This window comes from Cervus canadensis, chromosome 1, assembly GCF_019320065.1.
Source record: "Cervus canadensis isolate Bull #8, Minnesota chromosome 1, ASM1932006v1, whole genome shotgun sequence".
Classification (NCBI taxonomy): Eukaryota; Metazoa; Chordata; class Mammalia; order Artiodactyla; family Cervidae; genus Cervus; species Cervus canadensis.
The window spans coordinates 68,644,856-68,669,494 of NC_057386.1; the positions used below are offsets into that span (position 1 = coordinate 68,644,856).

General features: G+C 45.5%; 1 protein-coding gene across 4 annotated transcripts in view; it reads left to right on the forward strand.

The window, feature by feature from the left end:
• The first annotated feature begins 5,206 nt into the window (after positions 1 to 5,206).
• Positions 5,207 to 24,639, forward strand: part of NR3C2 (nuclear receptor subfamily 3 group C member 2) — a 412,159-nt gene continuing 392,726 nt past the window's right edge. For 2 of the 4 annotated variants that reach the window (XM_043484841.1, XM_043484850.1), the window contains exons 1-2: positions 5,208 to 5,546; positions 11,287 to 13,051. In XM_043484841.1, coding sequence (XP_043340776.1) covers positions 11,289 to 13,051 — 1,763 coding nt within the window. In that variant the 5' untranslated portion in view covers positions 5,208 to 5,546; positions 11,287 to 11,288. Of the gene's footprint in view, positions 5,547 to 11,286; positions 13,052 to 24,639 lie in introns of all 4 variants that reach the window. The other 2 variants (XM_043484832.1, XM_043484859.1) reach the window with 2 other exon arrangements.

Consider the following 24,639-nt stretch of genomic DNA (forward strand, 5'->3'; position numbering starts at 1 on the left):
ACGCTGAGTCGTGCACTTTAGGTAGCAAACATCAGGGAGCTTGATGCTACTGGGTTGAGGGAGGGAAGTGTCCTGTGAAAGGAGACTGAACAACTGTCAGAAGGGAAGCGAACTGATGCTTGCTTCAAGGTTTCAGACTATTTGGCAGCTCTAAGTAGTCTCCAATAATTTGGAGATGAAGTTAAGGTCCTTTTCTGTGCTTTTACTTTCTTAATATTTATTTTTTCTTAAAAACACATTTCTATCCTTTTGCAAAGAAAAATGTATCTAAAAGGATCAAAAGAACAAAGTTTGTTATGAGCTTAAAAATCAGCAAGTAATGACATTTCCTAGATGTACCTTTTCAAAGTTGATAGGACTCTTTATTAGCAAGCATTGGAACCAAGAGTATTCCGAACAACCAAAAAACCCTGCATCTCCATCTTTGGTGGAGTCTCTCATAGACATCACTTGTGGGGTGATTCCCGGTAACACCAGTGCCACCTTCTTGCCAAAGATTTTATCTTGGGGCTGTTTTCCTTCTAGGGTGGCACAAGACCACCTCTTACAGCCAGCAAAAGAAAATAATTGTTCAAAAGTTTGGGCAAATACTCAAATATCCAAAAATAAAGTTTCGCCTAATATTAATGGCAAGATCCCCTAACATCTCTGTTGAAGGAAAAGAGAAATTGATATACATGGGCATATGGATGTCCCCTTATGCGATTCTGGTATGCAACAGTTTCAAAAGAATATATGTAAATGCTTAAAAACTCAATCTCAGTTTTATAATACCAAACTGCTTTAAAGCATGAAAGATTACAATCTGAGATTGGACAGAAGGAAAACGCAGTTAGAAATCATCTAGATTTCTAAAATGTTGCAGTTACAATAACCCCACATTACATCAGAATCTGCTCCCTGATAAGTTGTCCATAATAAAATTACTGATTAAAATAGTGGAGGAGCACCTAGGTAAAGAAAGTTTAAGGAAAATCATTTTGTAAAGGGGAAAGGAATAATCAAATGCCAGATTTATCAATTTTGTAAACTGAACTTACATTATAAAGATTACCTTAAAGGAGGGTTCGTTTTCTCTAACATTTCATTAGGAAAAATTTCAAACCCACAAAAAACCCATTACCTAGATTCTACTAGTATATAATGCCTTAATCATATTAACTATCTATCCTTCTGTCCATTTTATCAACTCATGAGTGTCAATCCATCCTATTTTTGATGCAGTTCAGAATTTTTTTTTTCAGTCAGTATACTTGTACATGGTGGTTCTTTTTAAAGTTTATTGAATATTTATGATGTTAATTAGTTTCTTGATTTCACCTAAACATAATAGCTTAAGAATTTCACCTTCCCTACACCTAAGGAAACAAGCAAAAGGTTGTTCGCCACGGGCCAAGTGCCACTTTAAGAACGGGCGAGTGCCGGCAGTGTGTGGGTGACGCCGCAGTGGGCAGCTAGCGGCTGGGGCCGTGGGCCTGCGGGGCTGCGATGGTTTTAACAGGGCAGTCCTGCGTTTAACACGGTGAGAAGGGATGACCAACTTCCACAGCTCCTTAGGAAGAAAACGGGGACGGCGCACAGCAGAGGGCAGGGGGAAGCAGTCAATAAAACCTGTAGGAAAAGGAGTGTAAAAGCTGGGACAGGGACCAGTGTGGTCAGTTTCTGGAGTTTAACTGAGTCATAAACGACCAGAACAGGGGTCGTGATATCCACAGTGCGTCCCCCCTACCCAAAATCTTCCACTAAAGCTAAGTGTAACGGTGAGATATTAGAGTCTGGGGCTGAAGCGTCCCTCCCACACGTGAGAGCTCGTGGACACGCGCGCGCGCACACACACACACGCACACACCTTTGCCCTAATGGGGGTGATCTGTGTGCTTTGCGGGGGGCGGAGGTGTGGGACTTGGGGAGAATCCAGAGCCGGGAGGCGCAGGCGGCTCCGCAAGGCAGCCGGAGCCAGAGGCTCCCGGGATCGCGGGTCGCAGCTCCCTCCCCCGCCCCGCGCCGCGCCGCGCCGCACCGCGCTCCGGGGCGCCGCCGGCCGCCCTCCCGGCTGGGTCGCCCCCCTTTCCCATTCGCGTCTGCGTAGGTGTCCGCCGGAGCGGCGGGAGGGCGCGGGGGCGCGCGGGGCGGCGCGGGGGCGCGCGGGGCTCGGCGCGCGTCAGGGGGAGGGGGCCTGGCGCTCGGCCCCGTCCTCGCCTCGCTCCGCGGAGCGGGCGGCGTTGGCCCGGGCGCTGTCAGAGCGAGGGGACCGGCGGCGGCCGCCGCTGCTCGCCAGTCTCCCCCGCGCGCAGACACCCGGTCCTTCCTCGGCGTCCCCCCCCCACGGTGGGGGTGGGGCAGAGGCGCGGCGAGCCCGAGGGAGAAGGGGGGTGGGCAGCGGAGGAGCAGGAAAAGAAACTTTTCCCTCCCGCCCCCCGCGCATGGTCCCTAGCCCGCGTCTCCCCTCCCGGCGGCTGGGAACTGCACCTGAGGCCCGGGGCGCGAGGTCAGGGCTGGACTTTGGGGAGTCGTGGGGAGGGGTGTGGGGTGACGTGCACTGAGGTTGCGTTTGCCATCGGCCTCCCCGCAGCCAGTGGCCAGGGTGGGGCGGGGGCCACGGGCGCCCCCGGCCCGGTTTCCCACCAGACGGTGGCCGGACGCTCGGCTGCCTGCTCCTGCTGCGGAGGGTGTGACCCGGGGAGGGGGCCGCGGCAGAGGGCTCCCCCTGCGGCCACCCCCCTCAAAACACACACTCACACGCTCTGCCGCCCGAGCTGTCACCGGTCACCCCAGGCCTGGGGAGGGGGCGCGGAGAGCCCGCTGCGGGGCGGCCGGCGCAGGGTCAACCCCCCACAACTTCCCGGCTCCCAGGGCAGCCGCCGCCGCCGCCCGGGAGACCGGCAGCCCCGAGAGAGGGCCCGCCGCCTAAGGCCCGGCCGCCGCCGCTGCTGGGGGCGGGCGGGCGGGCGCCCGCGTCCCCCTCTGCGCGATTTGGCGCCGCCGCCTCGTCTCCTCCTGCCGGGTAACAACACTACGGCTCTATTGCTCTACCCACCGTCAGTAGGACGACTGCCGGGAGTCTCTTCCTCTCCATCCTTACCGCCGATCTGCTAGTATTGGACTTGCTGGCGGCGGCGGCGGCGGGAGCCTGGTTGCCCCCACACAACGCCCGCCCCGCGCCCCAGCCTCCCCACCATGTCCTAGAAAAGGTGAGTGTAAGCGACAGTCACTGGGCGCTGACAGCGGCGGGAGGGGTCCGGGGAGCGCAGGGCGGCCCCGGGAAGGCATGTTCCGCGCAGAGGGCGCGGGTTGGCGAGCCGAGGTGGGCTGCGGGCAGGAGACGAGGTTCCCACCCGGCCGCCTCCGAGCAGGGTTGTTGGGCGGCGGGCGAGCAATCGTGGCGGCCGGTCCCTGCAAGATTCTAACCTAGATTTTGCAAGAAACTGAGATCCAGGGCAAGACTGGCCCTTCGTAAAGGTGGTAAAAACTTAGTAAAAGAGACACGTCCATTCCTTTAATAATGAATAATTTGGCAGCCCAGGCTGAGCCGTCTTCTCCTCGGGTGCCCGGGCGCTAGGTCCAGAACTCCCCTCCTTCCTGCCCACTGTCTGCGTTCGGGCCCGGCAGCTATCGATGCCCGGCTCCTTGCTTGGCCCGGAGAGCGCGCAGGACCTCGGGCCCCGCGGGAAAGTTGGGAGACTTGCGGGGACTCCCGGCTGCGGGGGCGCCGGGAGCCGCTCAGAACCGGGGACTGCCGAGCACAGGAGTCGGGGGTCGCAACCAGTTCTTGTGCGCCGCCGCCGCCTCTCCCGAGACCAGGGAGTTCCCTACCTGGAGCGACTGAGAGTTCGAGTCTTCTTGGGTTCGGGGTCTGGAATCCCGAAGCTTAATTAACTGTACGGAGAGGAGGGGCCTTTGGGCACAGGGTGAACTCCCTCCCCCCCACTTCCGAGTTTGGCTGGTGCGGGGCACGGGTGAGGCCGGAGGACGCACAGCTGCTGCCGCCGCCGCCGCCGGGCTGCGGGTCGCCAAGGGCCCGGGGACCAGATTTAGGTGTGTACGTCACCGGTGCTGACTCGGGGCCAGTCAGGAATATAAAACGGAGCCTCATACTCCGAGCCTCAAAGTCCTTAGAAATCAAAGTTAAGAAGCCCATCCTTTTGCTTAGTAACTACAGCCCTGGGGTGGGCGGGAGGAGAGTCGAGGTGGAGGCGGTTGGAGGGAAACCGAAATTTCTTCTTGCAGACGCTTGATCCTTAGAAAACAGTTTTGTTTCCTTCCCCGCTCCTGTTTGTTTCTCCCAATGATGTGCACCCCTTCCCACCCATTATTAAAAAGTGACTATCCTGGATGGTCAGCTTTCTTTCAAATTGAACTACTGGAAAAATCCAATACGAAAGCAATACATACAGCCACAAAATTATAAGGAAGGAGTGCTGCAGCTCTTGACCCCGCCAGAGGTGGAAGGGGTGGGGAGGAGGGTGGGAGAGAGGCCGTGTTTAAAGGGCTTTGGCTGCACTGAAATCACTCGCTTTCCCCGCACGGTTAAAACAAGGAAATTCAAATCGAGTGGGAACGTGATCCCCTTGCTTGCTGGCAGCAGACGCTGCGGCTGCTGTGTTGAAAGGTAACTCGGGAGACTGACGAGAGGGGCGGGGAACGAACCTCGGGGGTCGGGAGAAGCCCACTGAGGGTCCCTCCCTGCGCGCGGACGCTGTGGGCGGTGCCTGGGCCAGGGCTGCCGCTCACCTGGCGCTGCAGGTGGAGAGCATCAGGGAGGACACCTTGACTGGCTTTCTAAAAACCGACTTCTTCAGCGTCCCCAGACTTTTCGCGTCTTTCCAGACATCCTGGGGTAGGCCAGGAGGAGAGCCAGGTGGACGTGAGCAAGTTTGGGGTAGTGGAGCGAGGGGAGTGGGGGGGCAGCGTGTCGTGGGTACCTAGTGGCGTAGCCGCTGCCCAGCACCCCGAGCGGCCTCCGCTTCTGCGGCTTTAAGGGAGCTGCCGAGTCCAGGCTGTGTCGCAGCAACTTTGTATCAGTCATGTCGTCCGCCTGGTGACTGACAGCCAGGATTGTCCAATGAGAAGCCCGCCTGACCCGTGCAGCGTGGAGCCTTGCTTCCCCCCGGGCCAATGGAAAGGGCCCAAGGGGGCGGGATAGCAACCTGAACTTTTTATCTGGACATGTGACCCGCTTTTAAAAGGGCCGGCCCCGAAGCTGGCCCACTCCCCCTCCGGGCTTTCGCCCGCCCTCTCCGTCTCTCTCCCTCCCAGCTTCGCCCGCCCTAGCCCTAGCCCTGCCCCTGCCCCCTCCTCTCCACCCCTCCGCGCCCGGGGTGTCATTGGACGGGTGAGACGCAAGCCAACTTCAGGCTGCTCCGAGGAAACCCGTGCAGTCACCTGGGTGCAAGAGCATTGCTGCCTCGGGCTCTCCCGCTGCAGGGAGAGCTGCACTCGCTGGCCTGGATGTGGTTGGATTTAGGGGGGCTCCGCAGCAGGGGTGTCGTGGCGTTGGCGAGCGCTGCAACAGGTAGACGCCGAGAGACGGACCCCGGCCGAGGCAGGTGTGTAGGGGTGCGCGGCTGGGCGCCGCTTGCCCGGCTCTGCGTGTGGCCGCGGCGCGGGAGCGTGCACTTTGCAGGCAGAAGTGGCTGCGTAATCCGGAGGCACTGTCAGTAGGGTGCTGTGTGCTTGTTGTTTTGTTTTGGTTTTCCACTTTCCCCCCTTTGGCCGCCAGAGGACTATTTTGGGAAAGTTTGGCCACTTTGGATGAATGCCCTCTAACGAGCAGCTTTCTACCGCCTTTGGCAGTGGGAGGTCTGTCACCCTTCTCTTTCCCCAAAGATGAATTTCGGATCGTTTGTCTTGTACAGTTTTTAAAGGACGTTTGAATAATATTTCTTTCCTCTATAAATTGCGGAAGCTCCCAAATCTCAGCCAGAGGTGTAGCGGAAAAAAGGGCAGTTGAAGGAGATACAAATCCCGACAGATTCTGTAGGAAAGGGGCTCTGGAAATTCGTGCATTTCCTGTGCCTTAGGATTCACGAAACTCCTGAAAGAGATTATGCTTTCTGTGGCATCAGAACGAATTCTAAAGGCAGGAGAGAAAGGATGAAGCTTCTTTTGGTGACATCCGTGCCCTGCTACTGAATTTAGGTGCACAGCTTTTCCTAATGAATTTTAGACGACCAGGTTTAAATCGTAATGGTTTATGGCACCAAAAGGTTTAAGTACTTATTATAACATAGAAGTTAGGAAAACTTTGATACCTGACAAGTTTGAAAACCACTGAATTTCAAATGCAGTAAATTGCATTTTAATATTTGAATTGGCATTTCTCTAGGTGCTGTTATTGATGATATTTACATAGTAATGCTAACAGCATTCTCCACCTGTGAAGTTCTGGGAAGTTTTCATTTTAGATTTGACTTCACGACAGGCTATCATGGAAATGCTTGAGGAAAGAAGTTTTTTAAAATATTAAAAGGGGAGCTTTTTCCTTTAAGGGAGAAATAGTTTAGTTTGGGGCTTTTGGAACGATCAAGTGGCTCAGTGAATTAGGTGAGTGAATAGAAATCAGGTGTGTTCAGTTCTAACTGGTTCTCTGGCTCTCTTAGGTGACCTTGGGCTGATTTCTATCATTTATCTCATCTGTTAAAACAAGGAACATGGTTATAGTTAAGTAATGGGGATGACAGCAAAAGAGTTACAAACAGTGAACTTTTACAACTATGCAACCAATACAAATTATAAAATTCTTAAGGTTCTATCTTGAGGATGTAATATTATAGTCAGATAACTATAGAAAATGATGCATTTGAAATGGAACTGTTTGGGAGGTTGTAAAAGTGAAAGTATTTTCAGATAAAATATAAATTTGCAAGATTCTTTGTTAATATTCCTGAAACAAACAAAAAAACTACTTCCTTATGGGAAACGGCAATTTAACAGAGTCTGTAAAATATAAAAATTTAAAGTCAGGTTTTCCCTTTGCAAAAATAGTGTTTAAGAGCATATGTATGACAAGGTAGAACTGTCAATATTTTTCCTTACTTTCCCTATGTGAAAGTTCCTTCATTTTAAGAGGGGAGACATTTGCCTGAAAATTAAAGGATCTACATGGTTTTTGTCTTTGCCCCAAGGGGAGTGTATGTTATAGTTTCCATTGTAAGGGAGACAAGCCTGATTTTATATAAGTAGATTTGTATATCAGTATCTGTTTAATCTTATACTTTAGTAGCAAAATCCTTACCTTTACCCTCTGGTTATTAAGTTCTATGAGGATCATATTCATCAACTAATATTTTCAGTATTCACTAGTGATTGACTGAAAATCTGCTCAAGCCATGGTCCGTATGCCAGTTTCAAAAAGACAACCTGGATTTCCTGGACGACATGGGAAATAACTTCCTAACTGATCCATTTGTTTTATAGAGAAGATCAATTAAGATAATATAGGACAGAATAGCATGGAAACTTACACACTATCATATGTAACATAGATAGTGGAAATTTGCTGTGTGCCTTAGGAAACTCAAACCAGGGCTTGTGACAACCTAGAGGAGTGGGATGGAGTGGAAGGTGGGAGGGAAGTTCAGGAGGGAGGGGATATATGTATACTTATGGCTGATTCATGTTGATGTATGGCAGAAACCAACACAATATTGTAAAGCACTTATCTTTCAATTAAAAATAAATACTTTTTTTTACAAAAAAGAAAGGAAAAGATAATAGGGAGAATTCAGCATAAAATATTTCAATAATCATATTAAAAAAAAAAAAAAGCCTGATCCTTAAAAATATTTCCAGTGGAAGCCATGCAGGTGCTAGATATCTTCCATTCTTTCCTGTTGGTTGCCAGCCTTTATATTCTTTGTCGAGAGGTGTATTAGGTTGACAGATCAAAATGTCTTAAAGCTAATGTAGATTTCAGCAAAGCCTTTGCAAATTCTCTAATGATAGCCTTGTCAATAATGTGGTGAAATGCAGGCTGGTTTGTGTTATTGTCAAGAGAGTTCAGGGCTAGCCAAACAGGACTTGGAAAGTTGTGATCAGCTGCATGATGTTAGCTGATAAGGTACTTCCTTGTAGAGTGCTTTAAGATAGTTCTTGCCTGTCTGCGCTCACGTAAATGTTCTCTTCAAATCTTCATATAGCCTTATGTATCTAAGACACGGCTCCTGGTTTGTGGCACAGTGATGAAAAGTGTCCCTCAGCATATTAGTAGGTGTTGTGTGAGGGAAAAAAAAAGGTGCAGTGGCCAAATTATTTAGGGAACTCTGAATTAAAAAGGAAACAGGTTTCTGTACCTTAGAACTTCCAAGAGTTTTAGCATGTGAATTTCCACCGTGAAGCTTCAAAAAAGGCAGTGAGTGATCATCCTTTCCTAAAGACAGTTTGGAGAAAGAATTTTTGGAGTGAAGTCTGGATGACGATGATCCTTCAGACTCAAGGCAGATGGTCCTGTTGTCTGGGAGACTGTACGTGTGGGAGTGGGGAGGGGTGAACTCGTGGAGACCTTTGGTAAGGGTGCCAAGGCAGGGGTGATTTCTGGGCATTTGAATAGATGGTGGTGCAATTCACCAAGAAAGGGAACGTGGGTTTAGGAATAAGATTGGGGTGTGGGGGGATAATACACAGAAGGTGCTCAGTTTTAAACAGGAGTAGACATATTTCTTGTGGTTTGATGAATTTGGGACTGAAGTATCTATCTATACCTTATCTATACTGTTACAGTTTGGTATGGGGAAGGCTGAATATTCTGAGAAGTAGAAGCAGCACATATTTACTGGTATTTTTCAACCCATGGCTATCACTAAATGGTTTTTCAGTAAGGTACAAAAGGCCAGTATTAGCTGTTTTGGTCCCGTTTCACTATATTCAGTTCTTGGCTTTCATCCACAGTAATTTTTCCTGCTGAAATTATCAGACTACCTCTTCAACTTCATAACTTGGCTTACTTTCCACTGTTTTGTGATTAGGAATTTATAGAATAATGTTCTTTAAGTAAAAGCATGCTAAATAATTGGGAGATTTTAATGTTCACAAATTACTGGGTATTGATTATTTTATAATAGTTTAACATTTTTTTATTTGCACTATGCTGTCATCTTGGGGTGCAGTGGTAAAGTTGATAAAGTTTCCTCCTTCTGGGAATTTAAAAGTTTAGTATATACATGTAAATCCATGGCTGATTCATAACAATGTATGACAAAACCCATTGGAAAAAAAAAAAAAGAAAAAGAAAAAGAAAAAAAAAAAATACAATGAGAAAAAAAAAAAAAGTTTAGTATAGAATACAGAAAAGTAAGAAGTAATTATGATCTTCAGACAATTTGGGCATTAAATTTTGCCAGAGAGCCCTGTGATATCTGATGCCAATTTATTTAGTAGAGTCATTATATTATTTTTTCCATTTTAATAGAATTTCTGGAGCAAAAAGTCTTCCTAGTCTCTTTTTAATGAGAAGAAGGTAGGGTGGATGAAGATCGTGAGTGGGAGGAGGGGGAAAGGACTGAGAAGTCTAAAGTAATATCTGTGTTCAGCACTGCAGAAACTGCAGCTTTTAGGTCAGGACCTTTATTTGGGTCAGAGATTGTTTATACACCTGAAAGGATTTGAAAAATGCATACTTAAAGATTTTAAGAGTTCTATGCATGAAAATGCACAAATAAAATTTTATTGAGTGAATTAATTTTCTTTGAGAGATGTTTCTTTAGAGTGGTGCTTCTCAAGCCAGGGGTGATTTTGCCCCCCCCCCCACACCCTCTAGGGGCTTTTGGCAAGTCTGGAGGCATTTGGGGCTGTCACAGCAGGGCAGGAGGAATGCTCCTGACATCTAGTGGGTAGGGGTCAGGGATACGGCTGGACATCTTACAGTACACAGGAGAGATCTCAGCAAAGCATTATCAGGCCCCCAGCAGTGCCATGGTTGAGAGACCTTGGTGTAGACATCTGGGATCAAATTCCAGCTCTGCTGTGTGGCTTCTACCTCGGTTTTCCCGGCTGTATCATTTGGGACAGTACTTCTGCCAATCTTGTAGGGTAATTTATAAGGGTATGTACATTAATATCTGTGAAAGGCTTGTAATAGGTCATTGAACCATATCATGCATGAGAATTACATAAACACAGCCTGTTATGATCATCTATGGAATAAATTTATAGAGCGAGCCAGTAGATAAGACAATATGTCTAAAACAATCCTGGGGACTCCTTGAGGATGGGAACTGAGCCTGTTTTATTTATCACTGTAGATTCAGTGGCTAATTGTAGGCCCAGGATGCAACACACACTTGCCGAATATTTGTTGAATGAATGAACACATAAATTGTCAGGACCCATCTCAGACTTTCGCCATTAACTGTTGAGAATGAATCTGGCTGTCTGGAGTCTTTTCAGCAGAGCTACCACTAGGTCAGTCTGCATGTCAGAGTCCTTGCCAGGACTGAAATACAGACTAGAGTCCTGACATCTCAACTTGTCATTCAGCCTCTGAGTTATGGACTAGCTTAATTAATCAGGATATATGACTCTTCACTGTTCAGAATTGACATTAAATTATCTTCACCAAAATCTATTTGACGAAAATCTTAACTGTTTTGAAAATAATCCTCAAGTTATCTGGCCTCTGATCATTCAGGGGATGACTTTACATTGGGAAATGGTAATGTTAATTACATTTCCTCATTGTTTTTTAATCAAGTCACATATTAGCTATGGAAAGCAGCTTCCATATTCTGGAAAGACTCCAAAGACTTTGGCATTAGATTTAGTTTTAAACCTGACTTTGTCACTTACTGTGTCTTTGACCTTGGGCAAGTGGCCCACTTGGTTAAACCCTCAGTTTCCTCTCTGGCTGCATCAGGAGTCCCCAGGATTACTTTGCATATTAAATAAGTTAACATTTATAAATATTCTTCATAAACTCTACAGGCTGTATTATAGCAAAGATGTTTTATATGTAAAATTTCCTCCAAACTCCAAAGGCTGTAGTGTAGCAAAGATGTTACTTAGATGCAAAATAGTTTTATTGCTTGCTCTATTATAGCAAAGATGTTGCTTTTATTTAGATGGGAAATAGTTTTATTGCTTCTTATATTCTGGCTTCTGGACAAATTATAGTCAGGACTCTGTTGTATCAGCACCTAAAAAGGTAATAACTTGAGTATAACTGGAAGTATTGCTTGTCATCAGTAGAATATGTACTTATAGCTCAGTCAGTACAATTTCAGAATGTCTTTTAGAGCAACCTTGCTATCCACGACTCTAATTCGATTTTTTTTATACAAATTTTTATGTTAGCTATGGAGACCAAAGGCTACCACAGTCTCCCTGAAGGTCTAGAAATGGAAAGACGGTGGGGTCAAATTTCTCAGCCTGCAGAGCGTCCTGCCCTGGGACCCATACCCGCGGAGCAGCCCGATGAGAGTAACTACATGGAGATCGTCAACGTGAGCTGTGTCTCCGGTGCTATTCCAAACAGCAGTACTCAAGGAAACAGCAAAGAAAAACATGAACTACTCCCTTGCCTCCAGCAAGACAACAGTCGGTCCGGGATTTTACCATCTGATATAAAAACCGAGCTGGAATCAAAAGAACTTTCGGCCACGGTGGCCGAGTCCATGGGCTTGTACATGGATTCCGTGAGAGAGGCCGACTATGCCTATGATCAGCAGAACCCCCAGGGAAGCGGGAGTCCAGCAAAGATGTATCAGAACGTTGAACAGCTTGTGAAATTTTACAGAGAGAATGGCCACCGTCCTTCCACACTGGGGGGTACGAGCAGGCCCTTGCGGTCCTTCCTGCCCGACTCTGGGGGCTCTGTTAATGGCGGGGTCACGCGCAATGTGGTGAAGAGCCCCATCCTGGGGCACGAGAAGGGCCCGGCAGTTTGCAGCCCTCTGACCCTGTCATCCTCGGGTTGCAGCCCCGCCAGCATCAGCTGTGTGTCCTCCACTTCAGCCAGCTTCGGCGGTTTCCCTGTGCACAGCCCCATCGCCCAGGGCACCCCTCTGCCATGTTCCCCCAATGTGGAGACGCGGGGCTCCAGGTCTCACAGCCCAGCGCATGCCAGCAACGTGGGCTCACCTCTCTCCAGCCCATTGAGTAGCATGAAATCCCCGATTTCCAGCCCCCCGAGTCACTGCAGTGTGAAGTCTCCGGTCTCCAGTCCTAATAACGTCACTCTGCGATCCTGCGTATCCAGCCCTGCAAACATCAACAACTCAAGGTGCTCCGTTTCCAGCCCTTCCAACACAAACAACAGATCCACCCTGTCCAGCCCAGCCGCTAGTACTGTGGGGTCTATCTGTAGCCCCGGAAGCACCGCCTTCAGCTACACTGCTTCGGGCACCCCAGTGGGGTCCAGCGCAGCCCGAGATGTGGTTCCCAGTCCAGACACCCAGGAGAAAGGTGCTCAAGAGGTCCCCTTTCCTAAGACTGAGGAGACAGAGAACGCCATCTCCCACGGTGTGGCTGGCCAGCTTAACATCGTCCAGTACATAAAGCCGGAGCCAGACGGAGCCTTCAGCAGCTCATGTCTGGGAGGAAACAGCAAAATAAATTCTGATTCCCCCTTCTCAGTACCAATAAAACAAGAGTCAACCAAGCATTCATGTTCCGGCACCTCTTTTAAAGGGAATCCAGCGATCAACCCCTTTCCATTCATGGATGGCTCATACTTTTCCTTTATGGATGATAAAGACTATTATTCTCTATCAGGAATTTTAGGACCACCTGTGCCGGGCTTCGATGGTAACTGTGAAGGCAGCGGGTTCCCCATGGGGATAAAACAAGAACCGGATGATGGGAGCTTCTACCCAGAGGCCAGCATCCCTCCATCTGCCATCGTTGGCGTGAATTCAGGTGGACAGTCCTTTCACTATAGGATTGGTGCTCAAGGTACAATATCTTTATCACGATCAGCTAGAGACCAATCTTTCCAACACCTGAGTTCCTTCCCTCCGGTCAATACCTTGGTGGAGTCGTGGAAATCACACAGTGACCTGTCATCGAGAAGAAGTGATGGATATCCGGTCCTAGAATACATTCCAGAAAACGTATCAAGGTAAGTCGGCCTTTTTCTCCAGTTTTGGAAAACCATGGCTGTGTAAAATGCTGAAGGTTAGTGTTATCTTTGCTGTTGATAAATTAAAACACATTTCAGTGTCCTGTTTGATTGTTTCCTTTTCAGCATGGTCATTCTACGCTTACCCTTTCGCTTGTTGGTATGTTTGAAATCTCTTATTGTTGAGTCGCTAAGTTGTATCTGATTCTCTGCGACCCCATGGACTGCAGCACTCCAGGCTTCCCTGTCCTTCATTATAGAGAAACCAAAAATTTTGAGTCTCAAATGTTTACATCGATTTGGAAGGAGCACATGTACGCGTTGTACATAGGTCTTCTTCCCCTTCTGCATTGCCGCCGGTAGGTGTTTAAGATAAGTTTGTTTCCTAATGCCTGTGTGCTTTAGCAGACTAGTGCTAGGGGTTTTTTTTTTTTTTCTTTAGCTGTATACTGGTTCACTAACATTGCTTTAAGTTGTTTTCTTTGTGGTCATAGTCTTTTTTTTTCTCCTGAGTTTTCTTTATTAATCACTTCATTGGTTGTGAAAAATGAAATAAAACTCCAAATCTGTTACCCACAAGCTCCCCACCCTTTTCATCTTTTTCTAGATTGGTTAATCGTATGTAAGTCGTGGTCTTCAGCACAAATACATCATTTCCTTAACTCTGGAGGGCTTTTTAAAGACTCAGCACATCTAAAATTACTAAGTGGCCCGTTTTGCTTTCCTACTCTTTGGAAGTGAAGTATGTCACTGCAGTTTCAGATTGGTATATTTATAACTTTTAAGATCTGCAAGGAGACATACTTTACTTACTGTAAAATATCTCTTGGCTTTCCTTCTTGTAGATAGCATATTGTATATATTTAGAAAAAACAAGGAAGAGGTTTCAGATACGACTGTAAAGGGTGGTTCTAAGTAATACAGTGAATACTTGTGTTGGACTTTGCTTCAGTACTGTTTTTATTACCTAGATGTGGTCAATGATCCCTTTATTGAACATATAAAGAATAGATTTCCTAGATATAGTTCACAGTGGCTTTTAGGAAGATGTGGCTATTTTCCTTAAAAACTTGTTTGGTGGTGAAAATGTCCATTCCCATCAACAAAATGTAAGATTGATGTGTATTCTGTGTTCTTTCTCCTTTTGTTTTTTACTGAAGCAAAAGCAAAAACTTTTCATTTGTGCTTTCTTTTCCTCTTCATTGACTCATACCTCACTCCTCTTGCTTTTATGGAAGCTCGCATTCCATAAAGGAGACTTACATGTTCTTACAGTTCTCAGTAGCATGACTAGTTAATCCTATGCTAACACTGTTGCCCTCTCCTAAATTCTAAACTCTTTGCACAAATGCTGAAATGGCATAGCTTTCGTCAGAACCAAGCTCAGCGGGTGCTCTGCTTTACTTTCTGAGAAGGATGGTCTGCACACAATGCAGATATTTTTGTTAAGTGATGCTTGTAGTGGGTTGGTTGGAGGGAGTTTGGCCTGGTAGTTAAGATCATGGCTACCCTGGTTGAAATACCCAACTCTGCCCCTTAACTGCTTTGTGACCCCATGCACATTTCTTCACCTCTCTGTCCTTCAGTTTTCTCATCTGTAAAAAGGGAATTCAGTAGTACCCATCTCAAGGGTAGTCAAGACAATGAGTTAAATTATGAGAAGCCTTTGACATCATCTGGAATACAGTATGCATCGTAGAGTATTATATACCTTTCAGCAATTGCTCTTAGGATCTCATGGGATTGCTCATAACCTTTAGTTTCTATTTCTTTTAGTGTTCTCTTTTGTGCATTCAATGAAATTCCATACAGTCTTTTAAAGAAATGTACAAAGTGTAAGGAAATAGTTGTTGATAAAAGTCCTGTGATTAATTTCTACTTTTTTATGGCTAGGCACTCTACATTTCTATTTGTGCTCTTTTAGTTTTGAAGCCCATTGCTTTGGGTAATGGTATTTCTGGTGGAAACACCAGACAGATGCTAGCTAAAATCATTAATGTTCTTCTGTTTGTTCTGTGTCCTATTTATACTGTTTTGTCATTTCCAGACTCAACTCATGATGCCCCTCTTGGCGGTCTCGGGACCCATAGCCTTACATATTCCTATGAATCGGTGACTTCGAGCCTCCTGTGCCTTTGTGGGAAACTGGGGTGTTGTCTAGTGTCTTTCCTTGAGCATTCCAAAATTCTTAATAAGCTTGTTAACATAGCTAGAGGGGATTCATTTGTTTACATATATACTATTGTGTTAGTTAATATGTTTTCCAAAAACTTTACTATCAAAGCTTTAATATTATTCAAAGGTTTAGATTATTGATCTAATTAGATTAGATTACTAATTCCTTACAGCTTTTCCTGGTGAATATTATCTAAGTCGGTTTGTTTTGATCATTCTCAGAGGAAATACCAACTTTTTTTCCTGGATTTCAGTCTACATTTTATAATATTTAATTTAATCTCATCCAAGCTTCATTATTGGCTTCTTGTTTTGTGATCTTTGGACCAAAATCCAACTTTTCTGCCTACTTTGTAATTTATGATGATGTTATCCCATTCCAGGTAATGTCAGATTAATGAATTAAAGATTGTAAAGGATCAAGGCAGTATGTAACTGCTTCAAGTTTCATAACATTCTTTATCTTTAGGTTGAACTCTGTTTTCTAGTAAATGTCAAAGTATGGTTTGGGGTTTCTGAGACCTTTTCCAGGAGGGCCACAAACTCAAAAATTGTGCATTGGTAGATGAGCCATGCAAAATGGAAGATAGACCAATGGTTTTACTAAAATAGTGCATGAAAAGTTCACTGATATGTTTCAGATTCCATGTAGCAACTAAGCGTTAAGAGACCACTGACTGTCCATTTCCAGTGTACTGAAGGATCATGTCTCTACTGATCTGAGATGACCATTAAAATGCTTCTCCTTTTTTCAACAAAATATCAGTGTGAAGCCAGATTTTCTTCATATCCTTGAACCAAAACACATCACCACACATTGACCACAGAAGTAGATAAGAGAATCCGGCTGTCTTCTATTAAGTGAGACAATAGACTTGCAAAAATGTAAAACAGTACCACTCTTCTCACTGAAGTTTTTCATTCTGGGAAACACAAGTTTATTTGTTTTTTTTTTTCCCACATATGCATGTTTGTGTTAACATGTGATGGCTTAGTTTAAGTGATTTAAAAGAAATATTCATTTTAATTTTGTAATAGGGTAAATATCAGTAGGTAGAATACACATAAACAAAAGATCTTGACCTCAACACATTTTCAAGAGTGGAAAGGCATCCTGAGACTCAGAAGTTGAGAACTGTTGGTCTATCCTATGAAGCTTTGGTGGTTCATGCAGAAAGAGGATATTATGTGATTTGCCTTAGCTTAGTTGAATGTTATGCTGAAGAAGGGGTGCCTTGTCTGCGTGAGGACGGTGATTCTCATCCAAGTGAGCTTTTCAAGCTGATTGAAGGGAGTGATGGCCACAGAGGGCGTATCTGCTGCAGCCTGCGGACGTTCTGTGAGAGTGGTGACCAGAGGGGCAGCTCTCAGACTGGCCAGCAGGTGGATTGTCTGGGGGCCACACAGCGAAGGGTAGGGCTGGCTGAAAAGTCTGGTTTTGTACCATCTTACAGGAAAAACCCAAACTAACATTTTGGTCATCCCAGTATATGATGACAAAAGTTGGCATAAAGCTTTGTGGTGGACACTGGACCTGGTTTGGCCATACAGATGGAAGGTCCTCTGTGTACTTGGACACAGACAGAGCTGTGAGCTTTGAGTGAGTGGCAACATCTCTTAGCCTCAGTTTCTTCAGCTGAGAGGAAATAAGTTGACCGGGATGCTCCCCGAGGACTGCCAACCACACTCCTGAGTGGCTGTATAGTTTCCTTGGAGTCATGTATGTTAAGAATGAAAATAGAAAAATCCCTTCACATATTTACTAGTCTGGTTTCAAGTTTATCTTAATCACAAGTTCGGCTCTGTAGTTTCCAGGATAGTTGAGGTAGAAAAATATCATTACCATTTATCATTTAAAAGTAAGGATGAGTATGGGTGACCTATCATTTTGCTTGGAAAAGCCATTTTGTTTTATTTTCAAATCAGAGCTTTCCTTTCATAAAACTTGACACTTATATGATGAGTTTCTTGTTCTTTTAATTTTGCAGTATTCCTTTTGGAAATAGGGTTAGTCTGTTGACATAACACTGGGTGTTTATGGCGATGGTCATAGTCACTTTGATAGCATCATAACACAGTGCTAACATTGACTTAAACGTTCGAATATAAAGTTCACTGTTTCAAAGGGCATGTTCTCGTAGGTTTCAAGACACGTAATCAGGAATTTATCTTAATATATACTGCAGTTTTTTTTCCATGATAGAAGGAAACAATTAAGTGATAACCTACAGTTGGTTTTCTTTTTTTTCCCAGTGATCTCTGAAGTTTTTCAATACCCATCTTCCATAATAAGCTAAAAGCTTCAGAATTCAAAGAGTTTGTTACACAGTTTGCCATGTCTTGTCAGTAAACTTCTGTAAATAAACCATTGAGGTAGGAGTATCTTCTTGTAATGCAAAGTATAAAAAATGATGGGTTTTGGAAGGGAGAGATTGATTATTGGTGCTTATTTCTATAATAAATCCATTATAGAATAACTTAGGTCATTTGGAAATGAAAGCATGGAAACTTTCTTTTTATTTGTTTCATAACATTTTGATTTTGAAATTGCTAGTGTGCTTAGAATTTCTCCAGGTTAGTGTTCTAAATAGTATTTTTAGAAATGGTTTAAAAGGAGACTTGCTTCTTCTGATGATTCATTCACTTTCATTCATTTATGGTATTTCTGGTAAAAGTAGTGATAATTTTACTGGGGAAAAACCCCTCATTCCTCTTTAATAAGCAAATCACTATGCAGTGTCCTTCCTTACATTTCGCTTTCCACATCACAAGTATCCTAGATTTATATGTCAGTGTGTTCACCTTTATCATCTGAAGTGTTATTATACTTAAAACTGTTTACTTCATACTTAAAGTGAAGATAAAAGCCCTGGTTTCAGTTAAATAAACTCAAATTATTCAACTTAAGGCAGTTCTCATGCATAGCAGTGACGTGCTGAATCTAGGACCTGGATATGTATCATTTATGGATTTGATTCCTTTCGCAATATTGAAATTCTGGGTGTGCCTGATCTTCTATCCTTGTAATGTTTAGAGTAAGAGCAGATGTTCTATTGATCACCAGTAATTTAGGTGTATTACTTCACTTCCCCTGATATCCTTAATTTTTTTCCTCCAAAATAATGCTTGCTTTCCCAGACTTTCAACTGTTGCTGTACTTGCACACAACTGATAAAATTTCATCTCTGCTGCTAAGTAATTTATTGTTTTCTTTCATTTACTAAATTCAGATTGAGAGAAAAAAAATGTTGATTTCTTGAATCCAGTTAAATATAGTCATTAAATTGTATATCTTTGTGGACTGCACTCCAAAATTTATTAGTATCCAGGAAATATAAGTGTGTTTAAATGGATAGTGTCTTAATCTTAAATTTAAAAATTTTGAGTTTTAAACTTGTCAAGTATAGGCTTTGTTTTCAATTTTAAGAGTTTTATGTTGTTCTTTATATAATAAGGCAATGATGAAGTTAAAGTATATATATAGGAACATGTTACCTAATTAATACTCTGGAGACCTCTGGATTTAGGATTGTCAGTGGTATGGCCAAGGCCAAAATTTCTATGTAGAAAATAGGGAGAAATTGTAATTTATGCAAGAAATAGAACACTCTAGTCCAAGGAGGAAAAAGAGGATAAGCAAAAAGTAATTTGGATACTTTCAAAGTTAATAGCCTAGGGAGACTGATGTGAGCTGATGACTGGCCCTTTGAATTCACAGCTGTGACCATGACTTAGTTTATCAGTGATGGGTACTTTCACTGACATGTATTTTCATCTTAATATCTTAAAAATTATTGAAATAAATATACAAAAATCATAACCTAAAATAGAATGAAATAAGGTTTGTAGTGGACAAAATCAAGTTTGGGTGTTTCAACAGGAAAGGATCTGGGCAAGATTTGGAAAATGGGGAGATGGGAGGATGAGAGTTGGTATTTATCCTTAGTCTTGAGAAGTTTACATGGGGTTGAGCGGGGGGACACTTTCTGGTGGAGGGAGTTATATGAGCAGAGCCCGGATGGGCAGAAAGCCCTGAGTGTGGCCCAGCTGTATGGCTGGCTGTAATACGGGGAACTGGGGGAAAGACGGCCTGGAAGAGCTCAGTTGGAACTAGAAGCCCGTGGAACTTGAAAGTCACACGAAGAAGTTTGTACTTAATTTGGCAGGTAATGAGGAGTTACTGAAATGTTGGCGCAGGGAAGCGGCCTGAGCTGAAGTGCACTTGGGAAAAACCTTAATTAGGCAGTGGTTGTAGGGTGGATTGGAGCGTAAGGAGCCTTGTTAAGAAGTTATTGTAACAGTGCTGGAGGATGGGAACTGGGATCTCTGAAGTGAGGATGTCAGAGCTGGTGGAAGAAAGGGGCATATGTGATATACTATAGAAGAAGACTTTCTAGCAGTTGATTTTTATGTAATGGCTTTATTTTAAAATAATCGTAGACACAGAAAAATATTGGGAGGCCATTACAAAGAATGATGAACAAGGATAGTCTCTGACATGAGCACAATACAGCCATTGAAAGCCAGAAAGTAACATTAAGTTACTGATATCTGGGGGACTTCCCTGGTGGCCAGTGGCCAGGAGTCCAAGCTCCCAGTGCAGGGGGCCCAGGTTCGATCCCTGGTGAGAGAACTAGATCCCGCGTGCTGCAACTCAAGATCCCATGCAGCCAGATAAAGATACCGTAAAAATGAAAAAGTTACTGACATCTTGATTTCTAGTTTTGCCGGTTGTCCCAGGAATATCTTCCGCAGTGAAAGGACCCTGGTGCAGAATTGTGTGCTGTGCTTTCAGCTGTCGGGACTCGAGTCTCTCTTGGTCTAGGACCATTCCCTCTCTTTTTCTAGATCTCATGACTTTACAGTACTTCAGGGGATGACAGGCCAGCCCTTTAGTAGAAAGCCCCTTGAATTGGGCTTGTCCTTCATTCCCTCAGGTTTCTGTTCTGGTCTGCCCCCTTAGGCAGGGGCACCACGGACAGCCGGCCACAGTCTGCTCCTGCTTCCTGCCACGTGCCGAGCCATTTCCCTTTCTGCCTTTATTGCCCATCTGCAGCGCTCCATCCGGGTGTTGTCTGACAGGCTTCCCCGCAGTCAAGTTACTCTTTGCCCTTGACAATTAGGAACTATTTGGAGGAGCAGTACTTTGAAGTTGTATATACATCCCAATCCTCATTGAATTTTTGTATTCATTAAATTAGCCATAGGTGGCTCAGACGATAAAGCGTCTGCCTACAATGCGGGAGATCCAGGTTCAAGCCCTGGCTTGGGAAGATCCCCTGGAAAAGGCAATGGCACCCCACTCCAGTGCTCTTGCCTGGAAAATCCCATAGACGGAGGAGCCTGGTGGGCTACAGTCCACAGGGTCTCAAAGAGTCAGACACGACTGAGCGACTTCACTTTCACTTTCTTTTGTTGCTTCCCTGGTGGCTCAGATGGTAAAGAATCCACCTGTAATGTTGGAGACCTGGGTTCAATCCCTGGGTTGGGAAGGTTCCCTGGAGAAGGGAACGGCTACCCACTCCAGTATTCTGGCCTGGAGAATTCCATGGGCTAGTCCATGGGGTCGCAAAGAGTCAGAGACGACTGAGTGGCTTTCGCTTTGGGACATCACCGTTTCTTCTTTTAAGCAGTGAATTAATCTCTTACTGCCCTTACTTTTGATATTCAATTATTTTTGATATTCAATTTGTTCCCGATTTCACCAGTGGGAGCCCATTCATGCTGGTTTCTGTGACCATTTTGCCGTGTTCCCATCGCTTCTCTGAGGGCTGCCTTATTTTAGCCCCACCTTGTCCTTCTACTTCCCCAGGCCTGGAGTCACCCCTTTCTTCAGGGAGCACCCCCAGGCCCACAGACACCTTCCTTTCTGTGATTGGAATCTACCTCCACGTCAGGGTCACAAGGCCACCCCCCGCCTCCCTGGATGCCCTTCTTCTAAACTCAGGCCCTGACTCCCCCTACTGGGATGTCCTCACACTCCTTGAGTTCTGAGACCCTGTGCTGGACCAGCAAGCACGTGGTTTCCCCCTTCCTGCTGGGACTCTGACGCTCTGCCTGGGGCTGGCTGCTCACCACGGGCCCCCACCCCCGCACTGTGGGTCTCTGCTGTGCTGTGTATGGCCTGATGACATGAGAATCAAATCATTACGGAAGGCTAGTACAGCAGGTGAGACTTCCCTGGTGGCTCAGACGTTAGAGAATCTGCCCGCAGTGTGGGATACCGGCTTCGATTCTTGGGTTGGGAAGATTCCTTGGAGGAGGGCATGGCAACCCATTCCAGGAAAATTCCATGGACAGGGGATCCTGGAGGGCTACAGTCCATGGGGTCCCAAAGAGTCAGACATGACTGAGCGACTCACACACACTTTCAGTAAAGGAGCTGATATTTGAGTACAAGGGGAAAGAAAGATATGTGGAAAGTCAGTGAAAACTCGCAGGTGATGAGCTTGACCATCATGGAGGATGGCAAGCAGTTAAAGAGAAATGGAGAGGTCAAGAAGAAGTGATGATTTATCTTGGTGACCTGAGTTTGATGTTCCAGACCACCTCTAACTGGAGGAGTTCTCTGTAGAGGTGGAAATGCTGGTATCGGGGCGTGCACGGCCTCCTCATAGACACGGCCATCGAGGGGCAGCGTTGGTGTGATCCAAGGAGCAAAGGTATACATGACTCAATATAGTGTAAGGTGCCTTTGCTAGGAGTTTGGAGGAACAGAACGCCATGTGGGAGATGAGCATCAGATGCTAATAAAGGACACGGGCGTTGTTTTGACAGTCAGGTGCTGTGTTGTGGATACCATAGGGAGGAATCGTGGCATCCTAGAATTTCCAAATTAGAAGGGCCCCAAGGCTGTGTCTAAATCCAGCCTTTGTGGGCACGAATAATGAAACTAAGGCCCAGAGAGACTGTATGCCTCTTGCAGTCTTGTTCAAAGCAGTTAGTAACAGAACTTTCCTTCCAGTGGGAGATGGTGTTTCAGAACCCAGTAGGAGGGCGGAGAAGGCCAGGAATTAGGCTGAATAGCTGGGGCTGGTGGTTTTTTGCAGGAAGGAATTCTATAGAAAGGTGGGAATGGCACTCAGACTGATTGGCTGAGGAGTGAATGAGGGATGAAGAGGAGACAGCTGGAAGCGAGGGGACAGCGCTCACCCTGGGGAGGCGTCTGTCCAGTGGTGGAGGCAGAGGGGTCGAGGGGAGAGTTGGTGGCACAGAGAAACGGAAGGATCAGAGTACGGATTTTGCTGAACAGGTAAGGTCTGAAGTGGGCAGTGGACCTGTGCTGAGACCGAGGTTGGAAACGTCAGAGGGAGGGAAGACGCTGGATGGGGCCATGTCCTGGGGAGAAGGTGAGGGTGGGAGTGAGACCGCGGTTAGCCGGGGAGTCAGATTTTCACTGCCAGCTTGAACCCATAGATGGAGGCCGTCGATGGTATCTGGTGTCACCATTTTACAGACCTGCAAACTGAGGCTCAGCCTGTAAATATGATCCGCCTAAGGCCACAGAGCTGAGGAGGATGAAGGAACAAACCCTTGAGCTAGAGAAGACAGAAAGTGAGTGTCCTGGAGTGATAGGCAGATGGGTCCTTTACAAACATAAATCAGGCTGGGCGGCAGATGCATAGCCCTCGGGCCCCACCTCATTAGAAGCAGCCTGAAGTAGAATAACTCAGGGTCTGTAGAGCACTGAGTCCCCAGGCCCCTGACAACCTGATTTAAGATGCTTCCTCCTTGCTCATTTCCCACACTGACCTTTCTGGGGCTCAGACAACCAAGCCCCTTTCCCCCCGGGGGCTCTGCTTGCTGGTCCCTCTGCCTTCAGATTTGGGTTTGCTGCCCTCTCTTGTCACCGAGGGGCTTCTCTGGTGGCTTAGACGGTAAGGAATCCGCCAGCAATGTGGAAGTTCAGTCTCTGGGTTGGAAAGATTCCCTGGAGATGCTAATAGCTCAAATGTCACCCTCTCAAAGAAGCCCTCCCTGACCACTCTGTTTAAAGTGGTGACTCCCGCTTCCTTCATCACTCTCTTTTGTTGTCTTCAGAACACACACCTTCCAGAAATTATCTCTGTTTATTTCACTTCTCTAAGTAGAATGGCAGCTTTCTGCACGCAGGGGCCCTCCTTAGCTGTCCCGTGTTACGAGTACCTTTGCCATATTTGGGATTCCCTCATAGCTCAGTTGGTAAAGAATCTACCTGCAGTGCAGGAGACCCTGATTTGATTCCTGGGCCGGGAAGATCCACTGGGGAAGGGATAGGCTACTCACTCCAGTATTCTTGGGCTTCCCTTGTGGTTCAGCTGGTAAAGAATCCACCTGCAAAGTGGGAGACCTGGGTTTGATCCCTGGGTTGGGAAGATCCCCGGGAACAGCTACCCACTCCAGTATCCTGACTTGGAGAATTCCATGGACTGTTTAGTCCATGGGGTCTCAAAGAGTCGGACACGACTGAGCGACTTTGCCTTTCACTTTTGCCATACCTGCACCAGCGCCAGGCGTGCTGTGGATGCTCAGTAAACCCTGATGACTGGACCGAATGCGTTGATTAGCAGAGGGACATGGGGTGACAAGATGAGTGTGGGTGATTGGATAAGATTATTGTTACATAACAGTGAATTCTACTGGGTTTAGCAAAAATTCTTGTGACCTCTCTCAGCATATTTTTAAGGACTGTCACAAAATAATCAACAGATGCTGTTCTTATTTTTTCTAATCTCGGCATCATAGAGGAGTTGGTAAGGATGTATTCCAGGCTCTCTGGTGACATTCTTAGTCTTCTTTATGAGGTCATTTATTTAACTTTAATTTATGAACAGTAAAATTGTCTCTTTTTGGTGTACAGTTCTTTGAGTTATGCCAAATGCAGAATCATGTAACCACCGCCCACTCAAGATACAAAATAGTTCTATCACCCTCTGAAATCCCCTTGTGTTGCCCCCTCAGAACCCAGCCCTTCGTCTTACTGTCTAACGCTAGTGACCATTTTTATATGTTGCCCCTCTCGGTAGTTTATTTTTTCTAGATTGCCATATAAATGGAGTCATACTTTATACAGCATTTTAATTGTTGGTTCTTTTTGTTGTTGTTTTTTGTACAATTAAAAAAATATTTAAGTATAGTTGATTGACAATGTTACGTTATTTTCAGGTGTACAACATAGTGACTCAGTATTTTTATAGATAATACTCTGATTAAAGCTATTACTAGCTAATGGTTCTATTCCTCTGGGCTGTACAATATATCCTGTTGCTTACTTATTTTTTCAACAAGTATTTTAATGTATGCATATGTATGTATTGTATAGTAAATCTTGTTGGAAAAAAAAGAAATGAAATCTCTTGGTCCTTTCATTTAGCATAGTGCATTTAAAAGTCATTGGTGGAGTTGCAGACACCAGCGGTTCGTCTCGGCTCAGT